This window comes from Gigantopelta aegis, chromosome 1 (genome assembly GCF_016097555.1).
Source record: "Gigantopelta aegis isolate Gae_Host chromosome 1, Gae_host_genome, whole genome shotgun sequence".
Taxonomy (NCBI): Eukaryota; Metazoa; Mollusca; class Gastropoda; order Neomphalida; family Peltospiridae; genus Gigantopelta; species Gigantopelta aegis.
This window is the reverse complement of record NC_054699.1, coordinates 3,020,899-3,046,918: the sequence shown is the minus strand read 5'-3', so window position 1 is coordinate 3,046,918 and position 26,020 is coordinate 3,020,899. Positions and strand designations below refer to the sequence as shown.

Below are 26,020 nucleotides of genomic sequence, written 5' to 3'. Positions count from 1 at the left end.
TATATTGCTTTCATTTGATCATAACATTATCAAATGGAGAAAAAGAAATTTAAAAAAACTTTGGGCATCAATATTTTGATGAAAAAATAATTAACAGTTGCTGTATCCATAGTGCTCTGTAATTTAGATTTTAAAATGTTCCATCTGTTTTTCTTTTAAGTTTTTTTAGTTTTTTTGTTTTTAAAACCCCCCAAACCAAACAACATACATGTACATAGCAGAAATGATAATATTTTAATGTGAAATGTTTGACAGGCAACAGGCATACACTGTAATAATAATAGGTGCACAGATACAAATGTTTCCCATCGGTATTGCCTTCCTATATCATATCATAGGATATACTAGTACACATGTACGTACAGTAATGTGTTCAGGAGGCCAAGTGCTCACAAACAGCTTGACTGGTACCACCGACTCTTCTATCACATCACTTTCATATAATGTTGGGCACAAAAACCAGTCTGGCTGTCAACTGCAATTGCTTGTCTTCCTGAACATGCCTCAGGTATTCTGGGCCAGGTTGACCGAGATCATAATAATCCATTCACAATTTATGACAGTTTTGGTTTGGGGACAATAAAAAAAAAAAAAAAAAAAAAAATGTGTGACAGTTTTAACTTTCCTACTTGATTTATCTTTCAAATTGTCACTGTGATGACTTTCAGTATAACAGTCAAATGTAGAACATTAAATATATATATATTTATTTTAATGCAGTAAAAGCACAATAACAACAAAAACACCTGTATGTAAGCACGGAGATGTTAAGAGCTTCAGTGACGGCCGTTAAGCTAGATGAATAAGACTATTCTGAATAGTATGTAAATACAAACGAACAGTAGCGGTGTGAAGGTGATAAAAGATTGAAAGCATTTATTGAAATATACTGAGGCAGATAACATTCCATTTACACCTGGCAGTAGGCTGTACATTCTTCTTGTATCAAATCATGTTATGCACCATATAATGACCTCATAGCATTGTTAACCATTCCCTAGTTACTGAAACACTTTTAAAGTCTTGTGACAGAGTAAGAAAAGTGAATATGTTTGTTCAATGACACAGAGCTGGAAAAAGAAAGTAAAATATGGCCTACTGTTATTAGGTTTTTTTTAAAATAGAAGGCTAAAGGAAATACACGTTTGTCCTGCTAAGAAAAAAAAAGGATCTGCTCAGGGGTGGGAATTCTCCTCGGATCAGCTGTTTTCCTATCATGGAACATTGCGTTTCCTCGCATTTTAATTGTCCTTTCCTCCAAAATGTGTCAGATGGCACAGATTTTAACCTAGGATTTCAAGAATTTCCAGGACCCCTCTAGATTTCCTCTTTTTTACAGTTCACCAATTCCCACCCCTGTCTGCTAAAAATAGGATAGCATGGAATAAGGGAGGGGTTCTGGATGATGTGTGAAAGATTAGCATATCTGAGATATATTTTAAAGCATTATGGAATAAAAAATATAAAGACAATCACAAGCTAAATAGCAGATGAGATAATTGTGTGTGTATTTTTCTCTTCAAAAGTGACCTGCAATTTTGATGGGGTGGGTATCTGGTTCATTTTTTTTATTTTACCTGCTAGGTGTAAAAAATGGACCATTTTTTTCTTTTCTCAGGCCAGTATTTTGAACCCAGTTACATAGTGTTAACCTATTAGTGTTGGGTTTCTTACTGCTAAATAACTTGGTCAGTGAGACATTAGGTCAGTAATACACTTAGTATCTCTGACCTACACAGAGCAATGTGCAGTGTCAGATACTGGGCACAGGGTGGATGTGCTTGAACATTAAATAGATAAATGAGTTTAAAATGTGCTTACATTGATTACTTAGTGTACGAAAATGAAAGACTAAAACTGCTGCCACGTACACACGTATGCTACTCTTATTTTTTTTACTAGCATAAAGGAATCTATCATGCATAAAGGAATCTATCATGCATAAAGATAAAGGAATCTATCATGCATAAAGATAAAGGAATCTATCATGCATAAAGGAATCTATCATGCATAAAGGAATTGAAAGGAATTTGTAATTTTTCATTTAACAACACCACAGCACATTTTAAGAGTAGGTCTGTTTGGTGTCTCTCATATCTCAAATTCACACTCGGTCTAGACTGGACAGAAGACACTGACTGAAATATAGGCTTGGTATTTATAGTCAAAAATAAAATAAAATATTTTACAGAGATTGATTGATTGAATGTTTGTTTAACGACAACCCAGCACAAAAATATATATTGGCTATTGGGTGTCACAAATGGTAAGTATATGAACATATTTATATAGACTCATGTAAAAGTGTAACCATTACAGGTATTATGTGATGACGTTATTTTGATTATAGATCATTTTGATTGGTGTACTCGTACACTATATCATTCACCCAAGGAAACAGTAATAATGCTTTCAGTCCACCTGATCATAACATTAGTTTTTTACCTGTTGATTAAATCATTTTGAGTATTGTAATAAATATACAAAGTTAAATATGAGCCTACTTCTATAAAGGTTAAAGTTTGTTTTGTTGCATGACACTACTAGAGCACATTTATTAATAAATAATCAGCTATTGGATGTCGACATACTTGTATAAAGCCACATAAATCTTATTTGTTTCTTCATAACATAACAGGGCGGGACATAGGCCAGTGGTAAAGCTCTCGCAGGATGCACAGTAAGTTTAGGATCGATCCCCATCATTGGGCCTATTGGGCTATTTCTCGCTCCAGCCAGTGCACCACGACTGGTACTTGGTACATACATCAAAGGCCATGGTATGTGCTATCCTGTCTATGGGATGGTGCATATAAAAGTTCCCTTGCTGCTAATCGAAAAGAGTAGCCCATGAAGTGGAGACAGCGGGTTTCCTCTCTCTATATCTGTGTGGTCCTTAACTATACGTCTGATGCCATATAACCGTAAATAAAATTTGTTGAGTGCATCGTTAAATAAAACATTTCCTTCCTTCCTGATTATAGATAATTTTCATTGGTACACTATATCATTCACCCAAGGAAACAGTAATAATGCTTTCAATACACCTGATCATAACATTAGTTTTTTATCTGTGGATTAAATTGTTTTGATTATTGTAATAAATGTACACATAACATAACATAACATAACAGATGTTAATTTTTGTTAATTTGTATGTGTAGAAAACGCCGTTTCCCGGTGAGGTGAAGGATCTGACAAAGCGGATTCGCACGGTGCTGATGGCGACGGCGCAGATGAAGGAGAACGAAGGCGACCCGGAACTGCTGATCGACCTCCAGTACAGCCTGGCCAAGTCGTATGCCAGCACGCCCGAGTTACGGCGCACGTGGCTCCACTCCATGGCCCGGCTACACACGCGACACGGAAACTACTCAGAGGTATGTGTATGTCAGTGACCTTCAGTACAGCCTGGCCAAGTCGTACGCCAGCACGCCCGAATTACAGCGTACGTGGCTGCACTCCATGGCCTGGCTACACATGCGACACGGAAACTACTCAGAGGTATGTGTATGTCAGTGACCTTCAGTACAGCCTGGCCAAGTCGTACGCCAGCACGCCCAGTTACAGCATACGTGGCTGCACTCCATGGCCTGGCTACACACGCGACACGGAAACTACTCAGAGGTATGTGTATGTCAGTGACCTTCAGTACAGCCTGGCCAAGTTGTACGCCAGCACGCCCGAGTTACGGCGTACATGGCTCCACTCCATGGCCTGGCTACACACACGACACGGAAACTACTCGGAGGTATGTATATGGTATTATGTATACATACACAACACAGAAACTGCTCAGAGGTATGTGTATGTCATTATGTAATCATTACGGAGATTACACACATGATATGGAAACTACTCGGAGGTATGTGTATGTCATTATGTAATCATTACGGAGATTACGGAGATTACACACATGATATGGAAACTACTCGGAGGTATGTATATGGTATTATGTATACATACGCAACACAGAAACTGCTCAGAGGTATGTGTATGTCATTATGTAATCATTACGGAGATTACACACATGATATGGAAACTACTCGGAGGTATGTATATGGTATTATACACAACACAGAAACTGCTCAGAGGTACATGTACAACATGTGATGTGCAAACTACTCAGAGGTAGTGATTTTTCCCTTGCCAGAAGAAAGGGGAGAGGTTTGATAAAAATAGGGGAAGTGAACATTTATTGATACATTTCATAACGTTTCGCCATGTTCTGTGTTCATTGGGGAAAATTCTGCATTATACATGGCATAGAAAGTACTTAGAGGTGATACTGAAACTACTCAGTCTCAGGGGTGTGTAACATAAGTTTGTAATCACTGAAGAACTTGCACTGTGACTTAAAAACTACATGGGGTCACAGTAACATAGTGAAGCCAGTATTAATTAATGTCGATGCCTGCATCACAGTAACATAGTGAGGCCAGTATTAATTAATGTCGATGCCTGCATCACAGTAACCAGAGTATGACAAATATTTTGAAAAGTCACTAGCCACAGGGCTAGTGGGTTTGTGAAAACCACTAGCCCACCAAGATAAAGCACTAGCCCAAATTCCTGATCAATTATAACTGGATTTTTATATAATTTTTGTAACATTACACATTTACGAATATAACAGTAAAATAAAACAAACACTTAAATCATGTTGTAACTCAGTTTTTTGTCGTGTCGTACGTTTTGTCTTTTGTCAAGTGTGATCCATCGTCATTGTCCCGTTTTCGTTTTTGCCCTCCCCCCCCGGGGAAAAATAATTGAGCAAACTCTTGGTTGGTATCTAAACACACTATCAAAATAATTAAATTTAAATGAGAGTACGACAGTGTGACACACGGTAATAGATGGTTCAGTGTATTTGGTAGTTGGTTATATATTTAGGGCCTACTATTTATGTCGCCAGGAACGGTGATGCCAAATACAGGGCATTATTCCGTGTCAGACCGATATCAAAAGAATATAACGGTGACATCTAATCCGTTGTTAATTGATGAACAAAAAAGGTATTATCTTGTATCGGCAGCTGTGACGTATTATCCAAACCGCTACACGTAATAGGCCAAGCCGAGTCATTGCATATGCGGTTACCATTAAAGTAAATTGTTTTCCTGATTGCCGATAACCACATGTTAGCGAAGTGTTAAATTAGAAAACAATAGGTAAATAAAACAAACACTGAAATTCAAAGCATGGCTGGGGTTTACTTGATTGAGATTAACCTGTCGTCGCGATTGGTGATTTCCAAGTTCTTAGCCTAAAACATATGTGCGAGATTAACTACCACGTGACGTGTCTAACCAATCAAAACACGCATGTCATTAGACTTTATTTCCTGTGCCAGAAACTTGAAAGGGAAAGGTAAACAATGCATGCTGTAACTGTGACGATGTAGAGATAGCATGTTACTGCAGTTTGCAGACCTAGCTCAAGTGGATTATTATTATATACTGATTGCGTTGTTGATATTATTCGATGACAAACGTCACAATCAAATTTATTAAACGAAATTTCAGCCGAGAGAAAAAGAAAGAAAGAAAGAAAAAAACCCATGATCGAGCGATGACGAGAGGAGGGGGGAAACCACTAGCCCGCAGGGGCTAGTGGTTTTGCGTTTCTCACTAGCCCGAACTTAAAAACCACTAGCCACGGGCGTCGGGCTAGCGGATTTGTCGAACTCTGCAGTAACATAGTGAGGCCAGTATTAATTAATGTCGATGCCTGCATCACAGTAACATAGTGAGGCCAGTATTAATTAATGTCGATGCCTGCATCACAGTAACATAGTGAGGCCAGTATTAATTAATGTCGATCCCTGCATCACAGTAACATAGTGAGGCCAGTATTAATTAATGTCGATCCCTGCATCACAGTAACATAGTGAGGCCAGTATTAATTAATGTCGATCCCTGCATCACAGTAACATAGTGAGGCCAGTATTAATTAATGTCGATCCCTGCATCAGAGTAACATAGTGAGGCCAGTATTAATTAATGTCGATGCCTGCATCACAGTAACATAGTGAGGCCAGTATTAATTAATGTCGATGCCTGCATCACAGCAACATAGTGAGGCCAGTATTAATTAATGTCGATGCCTGCATCACAGCAACATAGTGAGGCCAGTATTAATTAATGTCGATCCCTGCATCACAGCAACATAGTGAGGCCAGTATTAATTAATGTCGATGCCTGCATCACAGTAACATAGTGAGGCCAGTATTAATTAATGTCGATGCCTGCATCACAGTAACATAGTGAGGCCAGTATTAATTAATGTCGATCCCTGCATCACAGTAACATAGTGATGCCAGTATTAATTAATGTTGATCCCTGCATCACAGGATTATTAATCAGCTTGTTTTGTGTGTTTTAGGCTGCCCATTGTTATATCCACATAGCTGCACTGATTGCCGAATACTTGAAACGTCGAGGTAAGTTGGTCTTATTTTTAATTTTTCTAAAGGCCATGGGCAATTTACATTTCTACTCCCAAATAATGAGGAATTAATTTTATTGCAGACATACAGGAGGGAAAATAATTCAATAAACAGTAGTTATAGATATATTTACTTTGAACAGTAATGGATAGGTATAAATAAAAATAATTTATGAATAAGGTTTTTAGATTTTTCATATTGCATGTCGGAATAAGGGGGTGGTGGATTAGTTTTGACAATCTGTACATTGAAGTTGTCAGATTACCAAGCAATAAGAATGTTTCTTTTAGGGGAAATCTTAATAGCACTTGAATTATGCACACAGATATTTTTTCAGCCTTTTATCTTCTTATTTTATTTTGGCATAAAATGATTTTAACTGGTTAAAATGGACTATTTAAATATATAGTTTTGAGTATTGCTGTTAGTAATATATGCATTGTTATTTCTTTTTAATTATATGAAAATTATTAAGTAGAAATATAAAAAGCATGCTCTATGTATTACCTTATTAATGATTTAAGAATCTTTTTTTCCTTTAAAGTTTTTTTTAGATAGAAGTTGTTTAATTTTGCACATATTTTCATTTACATTTTGGTAGTCTGAGAGATTTTTGTTTAGTTTTTTTTCCTTTTTATAAAATAGAACCCATTTTGTGCCGCATTTGAATAATTTTATTTCATAAATAAATTATTTCATCTTATTTTTTTTTTAGACTTGATTTTAAAAATAGATTTATTTTGGTGTTTAATTTATTAATGTTACAAACCTATAGATGACACTATAACTACTTTAACTCATTTACTAGAGCCTTTAATTTAGTTTAAATGTTTTCTTTCCTTTATAGTTTTCAACTTATTTGTAAAATGTTATATTTGAAACAATGTTCTATGGTTTATACATGAACATTTTCTCTATTTCATATTCATCTTTATATAAATTCTAATATTCTTTTTTAAAAATGTAATATGTTGACAGAATATGATTTTTCAGATGGTATGAACAGCTAAGTATTCTCACTCTTGCCCCATCTAAAATTTTACATGCACAGCTAAATAGTAATTACACAGGGATGTAATTTTTAAAAAGACTGTCATGAGTTCGCTGCCATTGTGTGAGATGTTTCAAATTAACACAGCCTTTTTAACAACTTTTCTTACACACCCATTGATGAGAACATGCGTTATTTTTGATAACACATGGGTATTTACACATGTATGTGTGTTAACAATTTCAAGACATATGACTGGCAGTTCCTAGGTGATAACCAGGTCACCAGTGCCATACATCCAAATTCCAATGAAAAACTACACGATGGAAATCGATTACATTATGATGTATAGTTAACTGGACAATCATGGGTCTGTAACGCATAAGTTACCTACAAGTGCAAAGGCCGTAAATAACGTTTAGTATCAAAAGATGTTAAAATTAGCGTAAAACCTGGTTTTTGAGGATATGTAAAAAATAAAATAATATATTCGTGTCCGTTAGATACCATTTATCTCACAACTCGTGGTTTAAAAACGTATCAAAGTCGCTTTCGCTCGTTAGATACATTTTAAAACAACTCGTTGAGATAAATGGTATCTAACGGCCATTCATGTATTATTTTTCTATAAATTACGTCTTAAAGTCGCCCTCGCAATTTTCTTCAGCATTTCGAGGCAGGACGTAGCCGAGTGGTAAAGGTCTTACCTGATATGCGGTCGATCTAGAATAGATTCCCATCAGTTGGCCCATTGGGCTATTTCTCGTTCCAGCCAGTGCACCACGACTGATATATCAAAGGCTATATGGTATCCTGTCTGTGAAATGGGGCATATAAAAGATCCCTTGCTACTAATTGAAATGTGTAGTGAGTTTCCTCTAGGACTATGTGTCATATTACCAAATGTTTGACATCCCATAACCATTGATTAATTAATCAATATCCTCCAGTGGTGTCGTTAAACAGAAACAAACTTTAACCATACTGCAAACATTGAGATGATCAGAAACGTTTCAATAAACAAATACTGCTATGGTAAAGAAAGTAATATGTGATTAAGACTTTAAAAACACTCTCATAGTTGGACACATCTTGACAGTCTCTTTAATGTTTTCATCTGATTTCAGCTTTTTTAACATTATTATTTAGTTTTCACTCGGTAGATGGCATTTAATCCGAAATGCTGAATATAATTACCTTTATGGCATTGAGTTAGCAGCTTTTTAATAGATCAATCCAGCTTTAATTTATAAATGTCTATCACAGCCTTGATTATATACTGCTAGACATTAATGACACATTTAGTTTTTTTTTACATTTATTTTATTTGACCGTATTCTGCAGTCGTCCATTTTTGTGCTTAATTGTATTTTATCACGTCAGTCTGGGTTTTTTCCTTGCATTTCTTAAATTGTATTCTGAACATTGGTTAGGACATTCTGTAATGTTTTTGATAAGGAAGTTAACTTGGATTGTGTTTTTCCTGCAGGAAAAATTAAGTCACGTAAGTTACCTCATGGGGTTATCCTCTTATAACCACATTTCAACTAGATGCAAATTGAAGTAGAGTTTGTTCTTGTTTTTTTGTTTGATTTTGTGCATGTTTTTTTTTTTTTTAATTAAACATTTCAAATGGCATGATAAAATTATCTTTTTTCATAATTTTATTATAATGAGAATAATTTAAAGTTATTATACGGTATGTATTTATTACTTTTCGTCTGCATGGCAAAAACAATATTTACAGAATTCAATGAAAAGCTGATTCGTGTATTTTTAAGAATATATTGTATGCAGGTGTGTGGATTTACTGTTGTGACTAAATCTTAGTCATTCTAAAATATGACGATGTGGCCAGTGTCAGTTAACGTATTACTAATAACTGTCATAGTAATATTTCAAAGTGTATTGCACAAACTGTAAGCTATCCAGTGTTTTTTTTTTCTTCTTCAACCCAATTGTCTTTGATTGATATATCAAAATGCCATCCTGTCTGTGAGAAAATGCTTATGATAGCTAGAACCTTACTGTTAATAATAGTTAATCCACTGAACTTGAGGTTGTTAGGTATTGAGTTCAAACCCCGATACCGACTCTCACCCACTGCAAATTTGAGTGACTCTGTGAGAAGGTGTATTTTCTATGACATTGACTTCTTTGTCACTAATGACTAACAACTAACCATTAACCCCTGTTTTGGACACTCGGCCCAGATAGCTGAGGTGTGTGGTCAGGACAGTGTGCTTGAACCTTACTTGGATATAAGCACAAACATAATGAATGAAATGTTAATAATAAGAGTAGCATATGTAACACAAAACCCCCCAAACCCAGGACCTGATGTATCCTTTAGACCAGTTGTTGCAATTGTTGTTAACCCTTTCTCCTCACTATACCATACACAGATATGCTATTAAGTGGATTCTGTTGTTTATAAAGAAAATATTCTTCACATATAAATATATACACTTTGGGATTAATCATATTTAATATAAACAAAGTATTGTTCACATTTAATATAAACAAAGTATTGTTCACATTTAATATAAACAAAGGATTGTTCACATTTAAAGTGCTGCTACAAATGTATGGTGTATTGGGCTATATCAATCAACCAGGGGTGGGGAAAAGCCCTTTTCTCCCGGTCTGGGACCGATTCTCGACCTCTGAGACCGAAATTATTTTTTAAAAACGTGTGTTTGCCGGTCCCACTTTTGTCATTCTTGTCGGTCCGAAGCACCTGTCCATTTCTATTATTGGAACAAATTCTTATCCGTCAAGTGGACCGGCCTGCCCAGACATTGGTATCTCATGCATGATTTAAAATAATAAATAAATAGTAGTCAATATGGCTAGTGGCAAGACGTCTGTGATTTTGAAGTCTGCCTAAGTATATATCGTCAGTCACTGAAGTCGGACCTACAGTAGTGTCAATCCACAGCCACTAGGCTAGACATTAATTTTGTCAAAGTTGCTGAGCCGGTCAAGAGATTAAACAGACGTTAACAATAACACCATTCTGGTGAGAGAGCCATCAAGGTATTACACTCCAATTAAAACAAAGGACCCAGAGTTTGCAACTGGTTACAATCAACACCCATGTATGGAGCTTTGTCGGGTCGAGTGTCCCAGTCCGAAGCAAGAGACTTGTGTGCAATACAAACTGCTTGAAATAGCATAAAATATACTGAAATAATCGATAAATATATTTATTGTTGACTGTTCAATGTAGTCTATCCAATAATTATAAAGGATTTTAAAATTAACAAAAGGTTTCCACTTTTTTGTTAACAAGTGGGAGTAAGCAGAACAGCTACATGTACTGGTTATCTCAAGAGCCAGTAGAGGTCAAATTTCATCCAATCAGTGATTACGTTATTAATCTCTTTGTCTAAACATGTGCTAGCTTAGGCTGTCAAACGCTTCGAACGGTGCCATCTTTTATTAATTTTCAGAACACAGTACTGAATACTCGTACTTTTTATACATATATGGGATTTAAATTCATAACTTTTATTCCTTTTTTAATATTATTTATTCCATTATGTAAAATATATACAATTTGTGGGTTTTTTTTTTTTTTCCCTCTCGATAGTCAGCACCATTGTTCATTGCTTCTTGTGTGTTTATTATGGTTAAACGGTGTGTTGTTGGCGGCTGTAGCAATACAAAAGCCGATAAATTCAGTCTTCACGCATTTCCTAGTAATGTTGCTGTGAGAAAGCTGTATGTGAATTTGATTAAAACAACGTGGAAAGACTGGATAGGAACAAAATGCGACAGCACACACTTTAGTTTCGATTCGTCCGAATTGGCTTGTCGGCTTAAGCGAGATATGGGAATACCATGTGTTATGGCTTTTAAAAAAAGATGCCGTACCAACAATTTTTCTGCGACACAAAACAAATGACAACAAGCCGACGCCATCCACATTGAAACGACCTTGGGGTGCATATCGTCAACGTCCCAAACTGCATTATGCTTCAAACTCCGGCCAGTTTGTTTTCTCATGCATGGTTCGTACAATCAACCAGATCATATTTGTTGTCGTTTGCAGCTCGTTCATTTGTGAGGTTTTTCTTTACAGTTCGAGAACATTTTCATTAACCATAAAGTTCAGACAAGTAAGTATCTAAAGCCTAGTCCGTCCCATCCTACAAAAATTTTAATGTTTGTTTTTGGTTTTTTTGTAAATAAAAAATAATAATAATAAAAAATAAAAATCCTATTTTTGTATGCAACTTAGAAAACAATCGGTTCAGAAATAAATAACTTGTAAATTCCATAGTATGAAAAAAGGCGTTCCCTGTGAGACAGACTATAAATACATTAAATTAATTTTACTATACCTTCCCACAGAGAACACCTTTTTTCATACTATGAAATGTACTATGTTATTTATTTCTGAGCCGACTGTTATCACAACTGCACACAAAATTTTAATTTTTTTTATTTCCAAAACACTTTTACTTTTTTTTTCTTTTTTTTACGTCAAATCAAACTGAAATTATTCACAAAAACCCCATCTTTATAGAGGGATGGGACGGACTAAATGTCGTTTTTGTTTATTTCTTAAAATTACCGATATCGGGTCGACTTGACTCGTAGAATTCAAGTGTTATTTATCGTCTTTTCTACATCACAAGTATTAGAACATACAGTGTAGCAAAATAATTCACACGAAAAGCTAAAGAACAAAACAAGAATAAAAGTTGTAAATTAGTGGTAAGCTGTCCCCACGACCATTTTTATCGTCATCTGTCAGGCCGTTGGTTCTTCGAAGATGTTCCCACTTTCACTTGCGCTGGAAGTCATCTCGTGGTAGGTGTCTGTGAAGCGTGTTCCATTCGTGACGTCACGGCTATTTACAGGCAAATGTTTTTACCGAGAATTTTACTCGGTCGTTTCCGACAGTGTTCTATGGGAGTGATGTTTTAATACTTTTATGGGGCATTTTCGTAATTATTGATTTACATATCGGTGTAAAATATTATTGCAATGAATTAAGAAGGCATTTAATTGTGGAATTTGAAATTTTAGTGTATGGTCTGGAAAAGCACTTTAATATAAACAAAGTATTGTTCACATTTAATATAAACAAAGGATTGTTCACATTTAATATAAACAAAGGATTGTTTACATCTAATATAAATAAAGGATTGTTTACATTTACTTTAAACAAAGGATTGTTCACATTTAAAAAATAAACAGGAGTGTTCATATTTAAGATAAGCAAAAGAGTGTTCATATTTAATATAAATAAAAGATTGTTCACATAATATAAAAATATATTTATTTGCATAACGATGTATAAACTGGATTGATGGTTCACATAAATATATATATAAACAGGATTGTTCCACATAATTATTGACATATAAATAGATTCTTTTGTATGTGGTCTAATATTGTAAAAACAGTTTCAAATATAAACACATAGACAAATGATTGTTCACACTTGATAAACAATTGATTGTTTCACACATATAATATATAAACAAACAAATGTTCACGTAATAATATTGTATAAACATGATCTGATTGTGACATCTTTAAATGGAGGATGGTGCACATATAATATGTAACCAAAGGAATGTTTGACATATATTATTGTATAAGGGACTTCACATTTATCAACCTTTTTATGACACAAATTGTACTCTTCTTTTTATGACACAAATTGTACTCTTCTTTTTATGACACAAATTGGACTCTTCTTTTTATGACACAAATTGTACTCTTCTTTTTATGACACAAATTGGACTCTTCTTTTTATGACACAAATTGTACTCTTCTTTTTTTTTTCATTTTCTTTTTCATTTTCTTTTTTGTCCCCCACTCCTAAAAGTGTACATAATTTGTTTTAAATTGTAACAATTTTTTTTTTTTACTTTGTTTTAAAGGGTACCCTCCCCTCGGCCCCAGCATATGATTTTTATAATTATGAAAATATATTGTAAATGGCTGCTAATCAAAGGTTTGTTTTATATAATATTGTATTTAAAAAAAAAAGATTTTAAAGATATAAATGACTGTTGAAATATAAATGTTAAAATTGACTGTTTACATAGTACAACCAATACATTTGGCAGAAAAATGACAACAATTGGTTCCTTTTATACATTAGTATTTTTTTTACCTGTTTATGTAGTTGAAATGTATTTCTAACATTGCTTTTATAAAATACAGTGAACATGTACTTATTCTTAAAGTACATATTCAGTGTATTTGCTTTATATGTTATATTATAAACCGTGGATAAGCTGCTTAGAAAATATATTGTACAATGTAAGCAGTTTAACAAAGTGATTTCTTATGGACAGCCGAATTATGCATTTCTTAGTGAAACAAAAATTCAGTGAAATGAAAGCTTGTAACCAAACTAGCATTTTGGCAAAGATATTTTAAAATGTGCTCACAAAACTAAACTTGTTTAAATAATTTTACAGCAAATGACAGCTCATACCATGTTCACTGAATTTAAATTTATGTTAAAATTTATATACATATACTTGAACAGACTTGTTTTTGAGTTGAGGCAGGAAGTAACCCAGTGTTAAACTGCTCACCTAATGCGTGATAGGTCTGGGATCGATCCCTGTTAGTGGACCCATTGGGCTCTTTTTCATTTCAGTCATTACTCAACAACTGGTGTAACAAAGATCCCTTGCTGCTAATTGAAAAGCGTAGTCCATGCCCATGTGCATCATTTAAACAAACACTTCATGTTGTTAAATAGTAAAGTTACCATAAAAAAATTAACAAGACTGAACAAATTGAGAACTACACGAACCACAATATGCCGCTGATATAGCTATAAGAACTTATTATTGGAATTGTTACTTGTCTAAGACTAACAGTAACTGTTGTCTTTTATCTTAATTAATTTATCAGTCTATTTGTTTTGGAAATAAATGACATTTAATCTTAAAAATGATGTACGTGTATGTAAGGTTGTAAGTCGGTGTCGGTCAAGATACTTTGTCATGACTGTGTAGGGATACTATTTGTCCTCACTTTTCCCCTCTAATACTGACTGTTTTTAGAAGTGTGACTTTCCCGTCTTTGACAAGTTGAGCAGTGTAACTTTTCAACTGGGGTTTTCGAAAACTAAAAGTCTGCTGGTATTAATGCATTGTGTTTGAAAGTGGCAGTGATTTGATATTACAAGATAAACTCATTTAACATATAGTTAGGCCTTTGAAAAATGTGTAGACGATCATTTTGTTTACCCATCACTAATTTTTTTGTTGGCACCCAAAATTTAGGACAAATTTTCACAAATTTGTAATGAGTTACACAATTTTTTATAAGATACCTGAAACAGTGAAATATGTTTGTGTATGAATTAGGCGTATTTTTAATTCTCAAAGGCCTGATGGTTAGACTTCTAGTGATATCACTTCATAATCACACTGTCGATGTTTTGCTGAGTTTTCATTTTTCTCATCTTATTTTACTGAAATGTAAATATGACAAGTGAACTGTATTTGCTTTACTTGTTGAGGTTATGAAGCTGGCTTGTATACATGTATATTAGTCAATATTTACATGCAGTTCACAAACTGTATTTCACAAACTTAGCATGCAGTTCACAAACTTTGCATGTATTTAAGCTCCTGGACCCCGTTCCACGAAGCGATCTTAGCCCTAAGATCAACTTAAGTGCATAAGGTAGCTATACGGTTAAGGTAATCTTAGCCCTAAGATCAACTTAAGTGCATAAGGTAGCTATGCGGTTAAGGTAATCTTAGCCCTAAGATCAACTTAAGTGCATAAGGTAGCTATGCGGTTAAGGTAATCTTAGCCCTAAGATCAACTTAAGTGCATAAGGTAGCTATGCGGTTAAGGTAATCTTAGCCCTAAGATCAACTTAAGTGCATAAGGTCTATGCGGTTAAGGTAATCTTAGCCCGATCAACTTAAGTGCATAAGGTAGCTATGCGGTTAAGGTAATCTTAGCCCTAAGATCAACTTAAGTGCATAAGGTAGCTATGCGGTTAAGGTAATCTTAGCCCTAAGATCAACTTAAGTGCATAAGGTCGCTATGCGGTTAAGGTAATCTTAGCCCTAAGATCAACTTAAGTGCATAAGGTAGCTATGCGGTTACGGTAATCTTAGCCCTAAGATCAACTTAAGTGCATAAGGTAGCTATGCGGTTAAGGTAATCTTAGGGCTAAGATCGCTTCGTGGAATGGGGCCCAGGCTTTTAAAAACTTCAGAATGTTTTAAAATTATTTTAAATACAGTTTACTTCTTCAGCATTGCTTGAGAACAACATTAATTATTACAGTATGTTCCAATATAAAGGTTTTGACAATCAAAGAAAATATTTTACTTTTGAACTTTATAGCATTCAAACCGGCCTCAGTGGCGTCGTGGCAGGCCATCGGTCTACATGCTGGTAGGTACTGGGTTCGGATCCCAGTCGAGGCATGGGATTTTTAATCGAGATACCGACTCCAAACCCTGAGTGAGTGCTCCGCAAGGCTCAATGGGTAGGTGTAAACCACTTGCACCGACCAGTGATCCATAACTGGTTCAACAAAGGCCATGGTTTATGCTATCCTGCCTGTGGGAAGCGCAAATAAAAGATCCCTTGCTGTCTGTCGTAAAAAAGAGTAGCCTATGTGGCGACAGCGGGTTTCCTCTAAAAACAGTGTCAGAATGACCATATGTTTGACGTCCAATAGCCGATGATAAGATTAAAAAAATCAATGTGCTCTAGCGGCGTCGTTAAATAAAACAAACTTTACTTTTTATAGCATTCATGTACCATCATGCTATTTCTATTTCTTACACACCCATTGGTAAGAACATCATTGGTTATTTTTGGAAACACATACTGTTAACACATATATTAATGATAACATTTTAAAGACATACAACTGGCTGCACCTAGATGATGACTAGGTCACCAGTGCCATATTATCTTATGAAAACATTTTCTCTGATGTATAAGTTAACCTGAAATTGATTTGTCTGTAATATATAAGTTAGCTACAAGCGCAAGGGCTGTAAATAAGTTTTAGTCGAAAAGACATTCAACTTTTCTCAAAACCTTGTTTTTGATGATATGTAAGAAATACATTTGTGTCCGTTATATGCAGTTATCTTACAATTCTTTGTTTAAAAATGTATTCAACTTGCTCTTGCTTGTTAGATGCATATTTGAAACAACTTGTAAGATGAGTGGAATCCATCACCCACTCATGTAGTATTCTCTGTATGCCATATTAGTTAACTGACACAATGACTACGGGAAGTATTGTAAATAAATACAAGTTTATATACCGCCTGTATGTAATACATGTATATACAAATTTTCAGCCAATTGGCCTTCAGAATATTTAAAGTTATGGATCATTTAGGAATGATAGGTAATTAAAACAATTTGGCGACCTGGTAACTGATTATTTTAACTCCTGGAAGGAAATAGATTTTTAATTCAACCTGTGTTAAGCAGCCACCAGAGAGAGTATCAAAATGTGGCTTTTTAAGATAAGTGCTGCATAATGTGGGTTAGTTTCTACTATATTACAGTGAAACCTCTCAAGACCGGACCCTCTGTAAACCGGAATTCCCTCAAAACTGGACATTTCATAGAGTCCCTTTTTAAAAACCAGGACGAACTTAACCTCTCTAAACCGGATCCCTCTTAAAACCGGACATTTGTCTTGGGTCCCAAGGGTGTCCGGTTTAGAGGGGTTTCACTGTATACGATTTGGGACTAACAAAATGTGGCCTATTTAACAGTGGTGGTTGCTTGATATCAGGTGGCCGCTCGAAAAGGTTTGACTGTATACAACATTATTACAGAAAGTAGCATTTTTATGCTTTTAGTTCACTAGCTGATCTGCTTTAAGGAGAAAGAAAAAAAGGTGTACCCATATAAATATATAGTGCTATACAATAGATGTAGTTCCTGGAAGCCAATTTTCTATACATATATACAACAAACTGTCTATTGCTTCAAGCTTACTGTGGAATGTTAGATGTTATTGAATCATTTTTTATTTCAACATTGACATAGCCATGGTTTTATATTGGGGGAGCTACACACACTGGAGGGAGTCTCCCACACTGTCCTATGTGTCATGTTACGGGAAAACAGCAAATAAGAAATAACGGGAGAAAAAGAGGTGGAAATGAGTTCCCACCTCTCCCAGCGACGCTAGCTCAGTTTAAATGTTATTTAGCACCCAAGTTGTAATAATTGTAATAAAGAACACTGCAACTCGTTTTTATTATTGTCTCATCTGTCCTGCTGTGGCAGCAACAGTGTCAATCTTTAGCTCAACATTATAGTTTTGATTTTCTCTATTTCTCACAACTTTTAAGTCCTACATCAATAATAAAAAAAAAAATTGGTTTATAGTTACATTTATGAATGTTTATTTCAATGCATGTTAATATATATATATATAATATATATATATATATATATATATATATATTAAAATTTTAATAGATTTTTGTTATTAATTTATTTTTAAAGTTTATTTTAAAAAAAAAAAAAAAAAAAAACCCAATGAAAACACATGCATTGAGATGAACAGCTATAGTCCGTCCAATCCAACTACAAAAATGATTTTTGTAAATAATTTCAGTTTGGGTTGATGTAAGAAGAAAAGTAAATATTTTGGAAATACAATTTTTTTAACTATTTTTGTGTCCAATTTAGAAAACAATCGACTCAGAAATAAATAACTTATAGCAAATTCCATAGCATGAAAAAAGCCATTCCCTATGGGACGGACTATGGTATCAAGGACACTGAATAAGTTTATTGTTTTTAATAAGCATTGATAATTTCTAACAAAATTAAAAGTGTCTTAAGTTACCAATTGCAGATTAAGCAAATGACAGTGAAGAATTAAAAGCATCATTTTACTAATTAAATTTGTGATTATTTCATTTTGTGTGTTATCTCAAGATCCTATGATACATGTACCTGAAGATCAACAACTAATTACATGATCTGGAACCACTGATTTCCGAACTTGTTGTCTTGGTCCCATCGACATAGACGTTGAGTGTGTTTGCGTTATTTCAGGTTCCTACCCCCAGGGCTGCTCATCCTTCAGCCGGATCTCACCAAACATCGCTCACGAGGAGTCGGGGATCAAGGATGACTCGGGCATGCAGGATGTGCAATACACAGAGGTGCGTCAGTGGAATAATAAATCACATATTCTTAACAAGATCTTGCTATGGCTAAAGTCACTGTTTCTTAAAAAAAAAAAAAAAAAAAAAGTTTTAATAATTCAGAAAAATCTATATAAAAAAGCAATTTTATTATTATAATTTTTTGGATCACTTTATATAGCTTTGCATCATTCCTATGCAATAAAGCTTGTGACAAATGAAAATTATTTCACTCATATCAAATTTATTACCCATAATCTATCTTAATTTATATCACTCGTGAAATCTATCTTAATTTATATCACTCGTGAAATAATTTTCCTTGTCACTCGCTAAAGCTTGTGACAAATGAAAATTATTTCACTCGGGACATAAACATGATATGAAATGGAAGCTCGTTTAATATCCTATAATTATTACCTATATTGTTAAAAATATCTTGGTACACATCAAAAGTGATACGTCCCACTAGAACGCCAAGTGGGACGTATCACTTTGACATCACACGATGACGTCATCGATTGGCCAACTACAACCATACAGGAATGTCAACCAAATGAGTTGAGTGATATAAATTATGATCGTAAATTATGGGTAATAGGATATTAAACTCACTATGATTTCAAATTTAGTTTATGGCACTCATGACAAATAAAAATTATTTCACTTGTGACATAAACGTGATACGAAATGGAAGCTAGTTTAAATCCTATAATTATGTAATGTCCTGTTTTTGCCGTGTCTGACTGTGTGTTTGTGTGTGTTGTTCAGGACATCCTGGTCGAGCTGCTGTTTATTATCCTATAATTATGTAATGTCCGGTTTTTGCCATGTCTGACTGTGTGTTTGTGTGTGTTGTCCAGGGCACCCTGGTCGAGGTGCTGTTTAATATCCTATACTTATGTAATGTCTGGTTTTTGTCTGACTGTGTGTTTGTGTGTGTTGGTCAGGACACCCTGGTCGAGGTGCTGTTTAATATCCTATAAATATGTATTATCTCGCCTTCATGTAAAATTCTTTAATCTCATTGGTTGTTTGCCGTTGGACAAATCCCTTATCCCCCTGTGGGCGGAGCCAAATTCTCTTATACCCCGTCTGTAATTTCCAACAGTTTCCAGCCGCCCCAGTTAATGCTAAAGCAATAATTAGATTATAAATAACATTGATAATCAATCAAGTATACATAATTAATTTTATTTTTACTATAAAATACACTATTTCAATACTTTTAAAAGCTGCAATGTTGAACTCGGCCACCTAATTACGGTCGTGGTGTTATTGTATTAATGCGCGATTAGCAACAGTTGTTTTTTTGTTTTGTTTTTATTATATAATTTTTTTTTTACTACATACATTTCTGATAAAAAAAGAGTGTTTTTTTTTAATTTTTTATTAATATCTGTTTCAGACAATTTCGTATTAAAACATTTGAAGTTAAAAACTTGTTTATCGATGGAACTATTTTTCGTCACTGGCAAGTGGTTTCGTTCGCGTCCGCGTGGTATGGCTCCGTTAATAAATTGTTAACAATTATTGTCTGGCGTTATTTTGATTATTTGGCTATATGGTTTAACATGTCGGCAAGATAAATTCGTTGTAGAAGCATCTCTCGGGGTATATGGCTTTTTATGTACCCTCTGTGTGTTCTTTTACCCCCTCGCCTTCGGCTCGGGGTAAAAGAACACTCAGAGGGTACATAAAAAGCCATATACCCCTCGTGATGCTTCTACAACTTATAATGTCCCATTTTTGCTGTGTCTGACTGTGTTTGTGTGTGTTGTCCAGGACACCCTGGTCGAGGTGCTGGAGGAGGCGGCAAGGTTCCTGGAGAAGGCCGAGAGATACGAGGTTCTTGGCGAGGTCTACAAGATCGTCATCCCCATCTACGAGAAGAAGAGGGACTTCAAGGTTATCACCGTCTTCATCATACCACATCCTAGTCGAACCAAATTGTTAACAACTACCATAAATTACTCTCCTACCATTACCATTAGATTGCCATTACTATTAGATTGCCATTGCCATTAGATTGCCATTGCCATTGGATTGCCATTGCCATTGGATTGAAATTACCATTAGATTACCATTACAATTACCATTAGATTGCCATTGCCATTAGATTGCCATTGCCATTGGATTGCCATTGCCATTGGATTGAAATTACCAATAGATTACCATTACCATTACCATTAGATTGCCATTGCCATTAGACAGCCATTACCATTGCCATTAGATTACCATTACCATTGGATTGCCATTGCCATTAGATTGCCATTGCCATTGGATTGAAATTACCATTAGATTACAATTACCATTAGATTGCCATTGCCATTAGATTGCCATTACCATTAGATTGCCATTGCCATTAGATTACCATTGCCATTAGACTGCCATTGCCATTAGATTACCATGCCATTAGATTGCCATTGCCATTAGATGGCCATTGCCATTAGATTGCCATTGCCATTAGATTACCATGCCATTAGATGGCCATTGCCATTAGATTTTCTCCACTTTTTGTCCAGGCAGAAAGCATGAGAAAAACATGAAGAGTAATCCACAAAAATGCAAAATGGGTGACGGTGAAAAACTGCATGTATTTTGCCCTATGCGATCCCAGCGAAGTCAATATCAATGAAAACTGTTAGAATTATCAAATGTTTCATGTTCAACAGCAATGTGCTTTGTGGTGCTGTTAAAGAAAACACATTTGTCATATAATGTGTGTGTCAGTCGGCCCATTGGGCTATTTCTCGTTTCAGACAGTGCACCACGACTAGTATATCAAAGGCTGTGGTATGTGCTATCCTGTCTGTGAGATCATGCATATAAAAGATCTGTTCCTACTAATAAAAAAATGCAGCGGGTTTCCTCTCTAAGACTATATGTAAAAATTACCCAATGTTTGACAACCAATAGCCAGTGATTAATAAATAAATGTGCACTAGTGGTGTCGTTAAACAACACAAAGTGTTATAATGTGTGTATGTGTTATTGCAGAAACTGGAGTCTTGTTATTCGTGTCTATCAGAATCCTACAAGAAAGTCCAGGAGGTTATGATATCCGGAAAGAGATTTCTCGGCTCGTATTTCAGAGTTGCTTTCTTCGGCCAGGTTCGTTTTTTAATATCCTAGACTTAACGCAGGGCTCGAATTCAATGCTGGCCATGCGTCAAATTGCCACAGTGCCCTAGACATATGCCCCGATGACCTGAAAATTATTTTGTGAGTTACTAATTGGCCATCATAGTCAATCACGATCAGTCAAGTCAAATGGTCTTGCCCTCTAATTTACTAAATTCGAGGCCTGTTAAAGTATCATCTGGGGTTACTATCATTAAAGTGTAAGTTAAATGCAGGTTTGAGGTAACAGATTGGTTAACTTGCTGGTTATGCCAATATAATTTACATGATTAAACAATTGGTCATCTAAATAAAAATTAAATAAACCAAATTTCAGTTACCTGTAATTTTGAAATGTTGTCCCCTGCCTTTTAGTTGGTATAACTCTTCTTCTTCTTTTTGTTTTTTGTATGTATATTGGTGTAAAGTTTTTTGTATGTATATTGGTGTAATGTTTTTTGTATGTATATTGGTGTAATGTTTTTTGTATGTATATTGGTGTAATGTTTTTTGTATGTATATTGGTGTAATGTTTTTTGTATGTATATTGGTGTAAAGTTTTTAGTATGTATGATGGTGTAATGTTTTTTGTATGTATATTGGTGTAATGTTTTTTGTATGTATGATGGTGTAATGTTTTTTGTATGTATATTGGTGTAATGTTTTTTGTATGTATGTTGGTGTAATGTTTTTTGTATGTATATTGGTGTAAAGTTTTTTGTATGTATGTTGGTGTAACGTTTTTTGTATGTATGATGGTGTAACGTTTTTTGTATGTATGTTGGTGTAACGTTTTTTGTATGTATGTTGGTGTAATGTTTTTTGTATGTATGATGGTGTAACGTTTTTAGTATGTATGATGGTGTAACGTTTTTTGTATGTATATTGGTGTAATGTTTTTTGTATGTATGATGGTGTAACGTTTTTTGTATGTATGATGGTGTAACGTTTTTAGTATGTATGATGGTGTAACGTTTTTTGTATGTATGTTGGTGTAATGTTTTTTGTATGTATGTTGGTGTAACGTTTTTTGTATGTATGTTGGTGTAATGTTTTTTGTATGTATGATGGTGTAATGTTTTTTGTATGTATGTTGGTGTAACGTTTTTTGTATGTATGATGGTGTAATGTTTTTTGTATGTATATTGGTGTAACGTTTTTTGTATGTATGTTGGTGTAACGTTTTTTGTATGTATGTTGGTGTAACGTTTTTTGTATGTATGTTGGTGTAATGTTTTTTGTATGTATATTGGTGTAATGTTTTTTGTATGTATATTGGTGTAATGTTTTTTGTATGTATATTGGTGTAAAGTTTTTTGTATGTATGTTGGTGTAACGTTTTTTGTATGTATGATGGTGTAACGTTTTTTGTATGTATGTTGTGTGTAACGTTTTTTGTATGTATGTTGGTTGTGTATGTTTTTTGTATGTATGATGGTGTAACGTTTTTAGTATGTATGATGGTGTGAACGTTTTTTGTATGTATATTGGTGTAATGTTTTTTTGTATGTATGATTGGTGTAACGTTTTTTTATGTATGTATGATGTGTAACGGTTTTAGTATGTATGATGGTGTAACGTTTTTTTGTATGTAGGTTGGTGTAAGTTTTTTGTATGTATGTTGGTGTAACGTTTTTTGTTATGTAGTTTGTGTAATGTTTTTTTTGTATGTATGTTGGTGTAATGTTTTTTGTATGTATGTTGGTGTAACGTTTTTTGTATGTATGATGGTGTAGTGTTTTTTGTATGTATATTGGTGTAACGTTTTTTGTATGTATGTTGGTGTAACGTTTTTTGTATGTATGTTGTGTGTACGTTTTTTTGTATGTATGTTGGTGTAATGTTTTTTGTATGTATATTGGTGTAATGTTTTTTGTATGTATGTTGGTGTAACTTTTTTGTATGTATGATGGTGTAACGTTTTTTGTATGTATATTGGTATAACTTTTCTTCTTCTTTTTTTGTGTATGTACAGACCTACTTTGATGACCTGGATGGACAGGAGTATATTTATAAAGAGCCAAATGTGACAAACTTGACTGAAATCTGTGAACGACTGCATATGGTTTTCACCGACAAATATGGCAAAGACACTGTGAAGCTGATCAAGGACTCTGCTAAGGTTTCAAATTAAGAATGCTCAGAATTTGTTCTCTCTCTCTCTCTCTCTCTCTCTCTCTCTCTCTCTCTCTCTCTCTCTCTCTCTCTCTCTCTCTCTCTCTCTCTCTCTCTCTCTCTCTCTCTCTCCTCCTCTCTCTCTCTCTCCTCTCCCTCCCTCCCTCCCTCCCTCTCACTCCCTACCTCTCCCTCACTCTCTCCCTCTCTCTCTCTCGCTCTCTCTCTCTCTCTCTCTCTCTCTCTCTCTCTCTCTCTCTCTCTCTCTCCCTCACCCTCACCCCTCTCATCTCCTCTCTCTCTCTCTCTCTCTCTCTCCCCCCCCTCCCTTTCTCCTCTCTCTACCTCTCCCTCTCCCTCTCCCTCTCATCTCCCTTCTCACCCTCACTCTCACCCTACCTCTTCTCTCTCTTTCGCTCCTCTCTCCCTCCCTCCCTTCTCCCTCTCCTCGCACTCTCTCTCTACCTACCTCTCTCTCTCTCTCTCTCTCTCTCTACCTCTCTCTCTCTCTCTCTCTCTCTCTCTCTCTCTCTCTCTCTCTCTCTCTCTCTCTCTCTCTCTCTGTATGTATGTAAATGTCATCATTAACCAAACATTTGTGTTCTTTCACACTCAGGTGAGGCGGGACGTAGCCCAGTGGTAAAGCGCTCTGCACATTGGGCTATGTCTCGTTCCAGCCAGTGCACCACGACTGGTATATCAACTGGTGCTATCCTGTCTGTGGGGTAGTGCATATAAAAGATCCTTTGCTACTAATGGAAAATTTACCAAATGTTTGACATCCAATAGCTGATGATTGATTAATGAATGTGCTCTAGTGGTGGTGTTAAACAAAACAAGCTTCATCTTTTTTTTGCACCCAGGTGAACCCGAGTGAGCTGGATCCGAAGTTTGCCCACATCCAGATCACCCACGTGATTCCCTACTTCGACGACAAGGATAACTTGGAGAGACTGACGGACTTCGAGAGGAACAACAACATCCGCTGCTTCATGTACGAGACGCCATTCACGAAGGACGGCAAGACACGAGGCGACATCAGTCAGCAGTGTAAACGGAGGACGATTCTTAACAGTAAGTAGAGCAGGGCGGTATACTGTATATACCGTCCGATATTGGTATCATGTATGAGACGCCATTCACGAAGGATGGCAAGATGCGTAAGTGAATGGGCAACCAATCAGTCCGGCAGTTTAAATGTGAGGAGGTACGATTCTTCACAGTAAGTAGAGCTGGGCGGTATACCGTATGTACCGTCCGGTATCGGTATCCATGTACGAGACTCCCTTCACGAAGGAACGGTATACCAAGACGTGAGGCGACATCAGTCAGCAGTTTAAATGGAGGATGATTCTTCACAGTAAGTAGAGCTGGGCGGTATACCGTATATACCGTCCGGTATTGGTATCATGTCAATACCGATTTACTGTACGATTCTTCACAGTAAGTAGAGCTGGGCGGTATACCGTATGTACCGTCCGGTATCGGTATCATGTACGAGACTCCCTTCACGAAGGACGGCAAGACGTGAGGCGACATCAGTCAGCAGTTTAAATGGAGGACGATTCTTAACAGTAAGTAGAGCTGGGCAGTATACCGTATATACCGTCCGGTATCGGTATCATGTCAATACTGATTTACCGTACGATTTTTAACAGTAAGTAGAGCTGGGCAGTATACCGTATATACCGTCCGGTATCAGTATCATGTCAATACTGATTTACTGTACGATTTTTAACAGTAAGTAGAGCTGGGCAGTATACCGTATATACCGTCCGGTATCGGTATCATGTCAATACCGATTTACAATACCAAGCAAATACCAAAATACCGAAATGTTAAGAAACAATAAATATCTTGATGAATGCAAAATAGCTGAGAAAAAGAGAGACATGAGAGTTTTGTGTCTATCTTCAATCTTGAAAAAATATCTCATCAGCCCTTTGGGGGAAAAAAAAATCTATGTTCAACCCTGTGGGAGAAAAAAATATCTATACATCTTCAGCCCTTTGGGAGAAAAAATATCTATTTTTAACCCTGTGGGAGAAAAACATATCTATACATCTTCAACCCTTTGGGAGAAAAAATCTATCTTCAACCCTTTGGGAGAAAAAAATATCTATTTTCAACCCTGTGGGAGAAAAACATATCTATACATCTTCAGCCCTGTGGGAGAAAAATATCTATCTTTAACCC

General features: G+C 35.5%; 1 protein-coding gene across 1 annotated transcript in view; it reads left to right on the top strand.

Annotated features, from left to right (window-relative positions):
* LOC121368580 (dedicator of cytokinesis protein 9-like) overlaps positions 1-24,906 on the top strand; it is a 134,076-nt gene extending 109,170 nt beyond the window's left edge. The window contains 8 exon segments of the mRNA XM_041493322.1: positions 3,165-3,380; positions 6,385-6,442; positions 8,929-8,943; positions 18,495-18,604; positions 20,372-20,494; positions 21,587-21,700; positions 23,685-23,831; positions 24,688-24,906. Of these exon segments, the coding sequence (XP_041349256.1) occupies positions 3,165-3,380; positions 6,385-6,442; positions 8,929-8,943; positions 18,495-18,604; positions 20,372-20,494; positions 21,587-21,700; positions 23,685-23,831; positions 24,688-24,906 (1,002 nt within the window).
* The last annotated feature ends 1,114 nt before the right edge of the window (positions 24,907-26,020 follow it).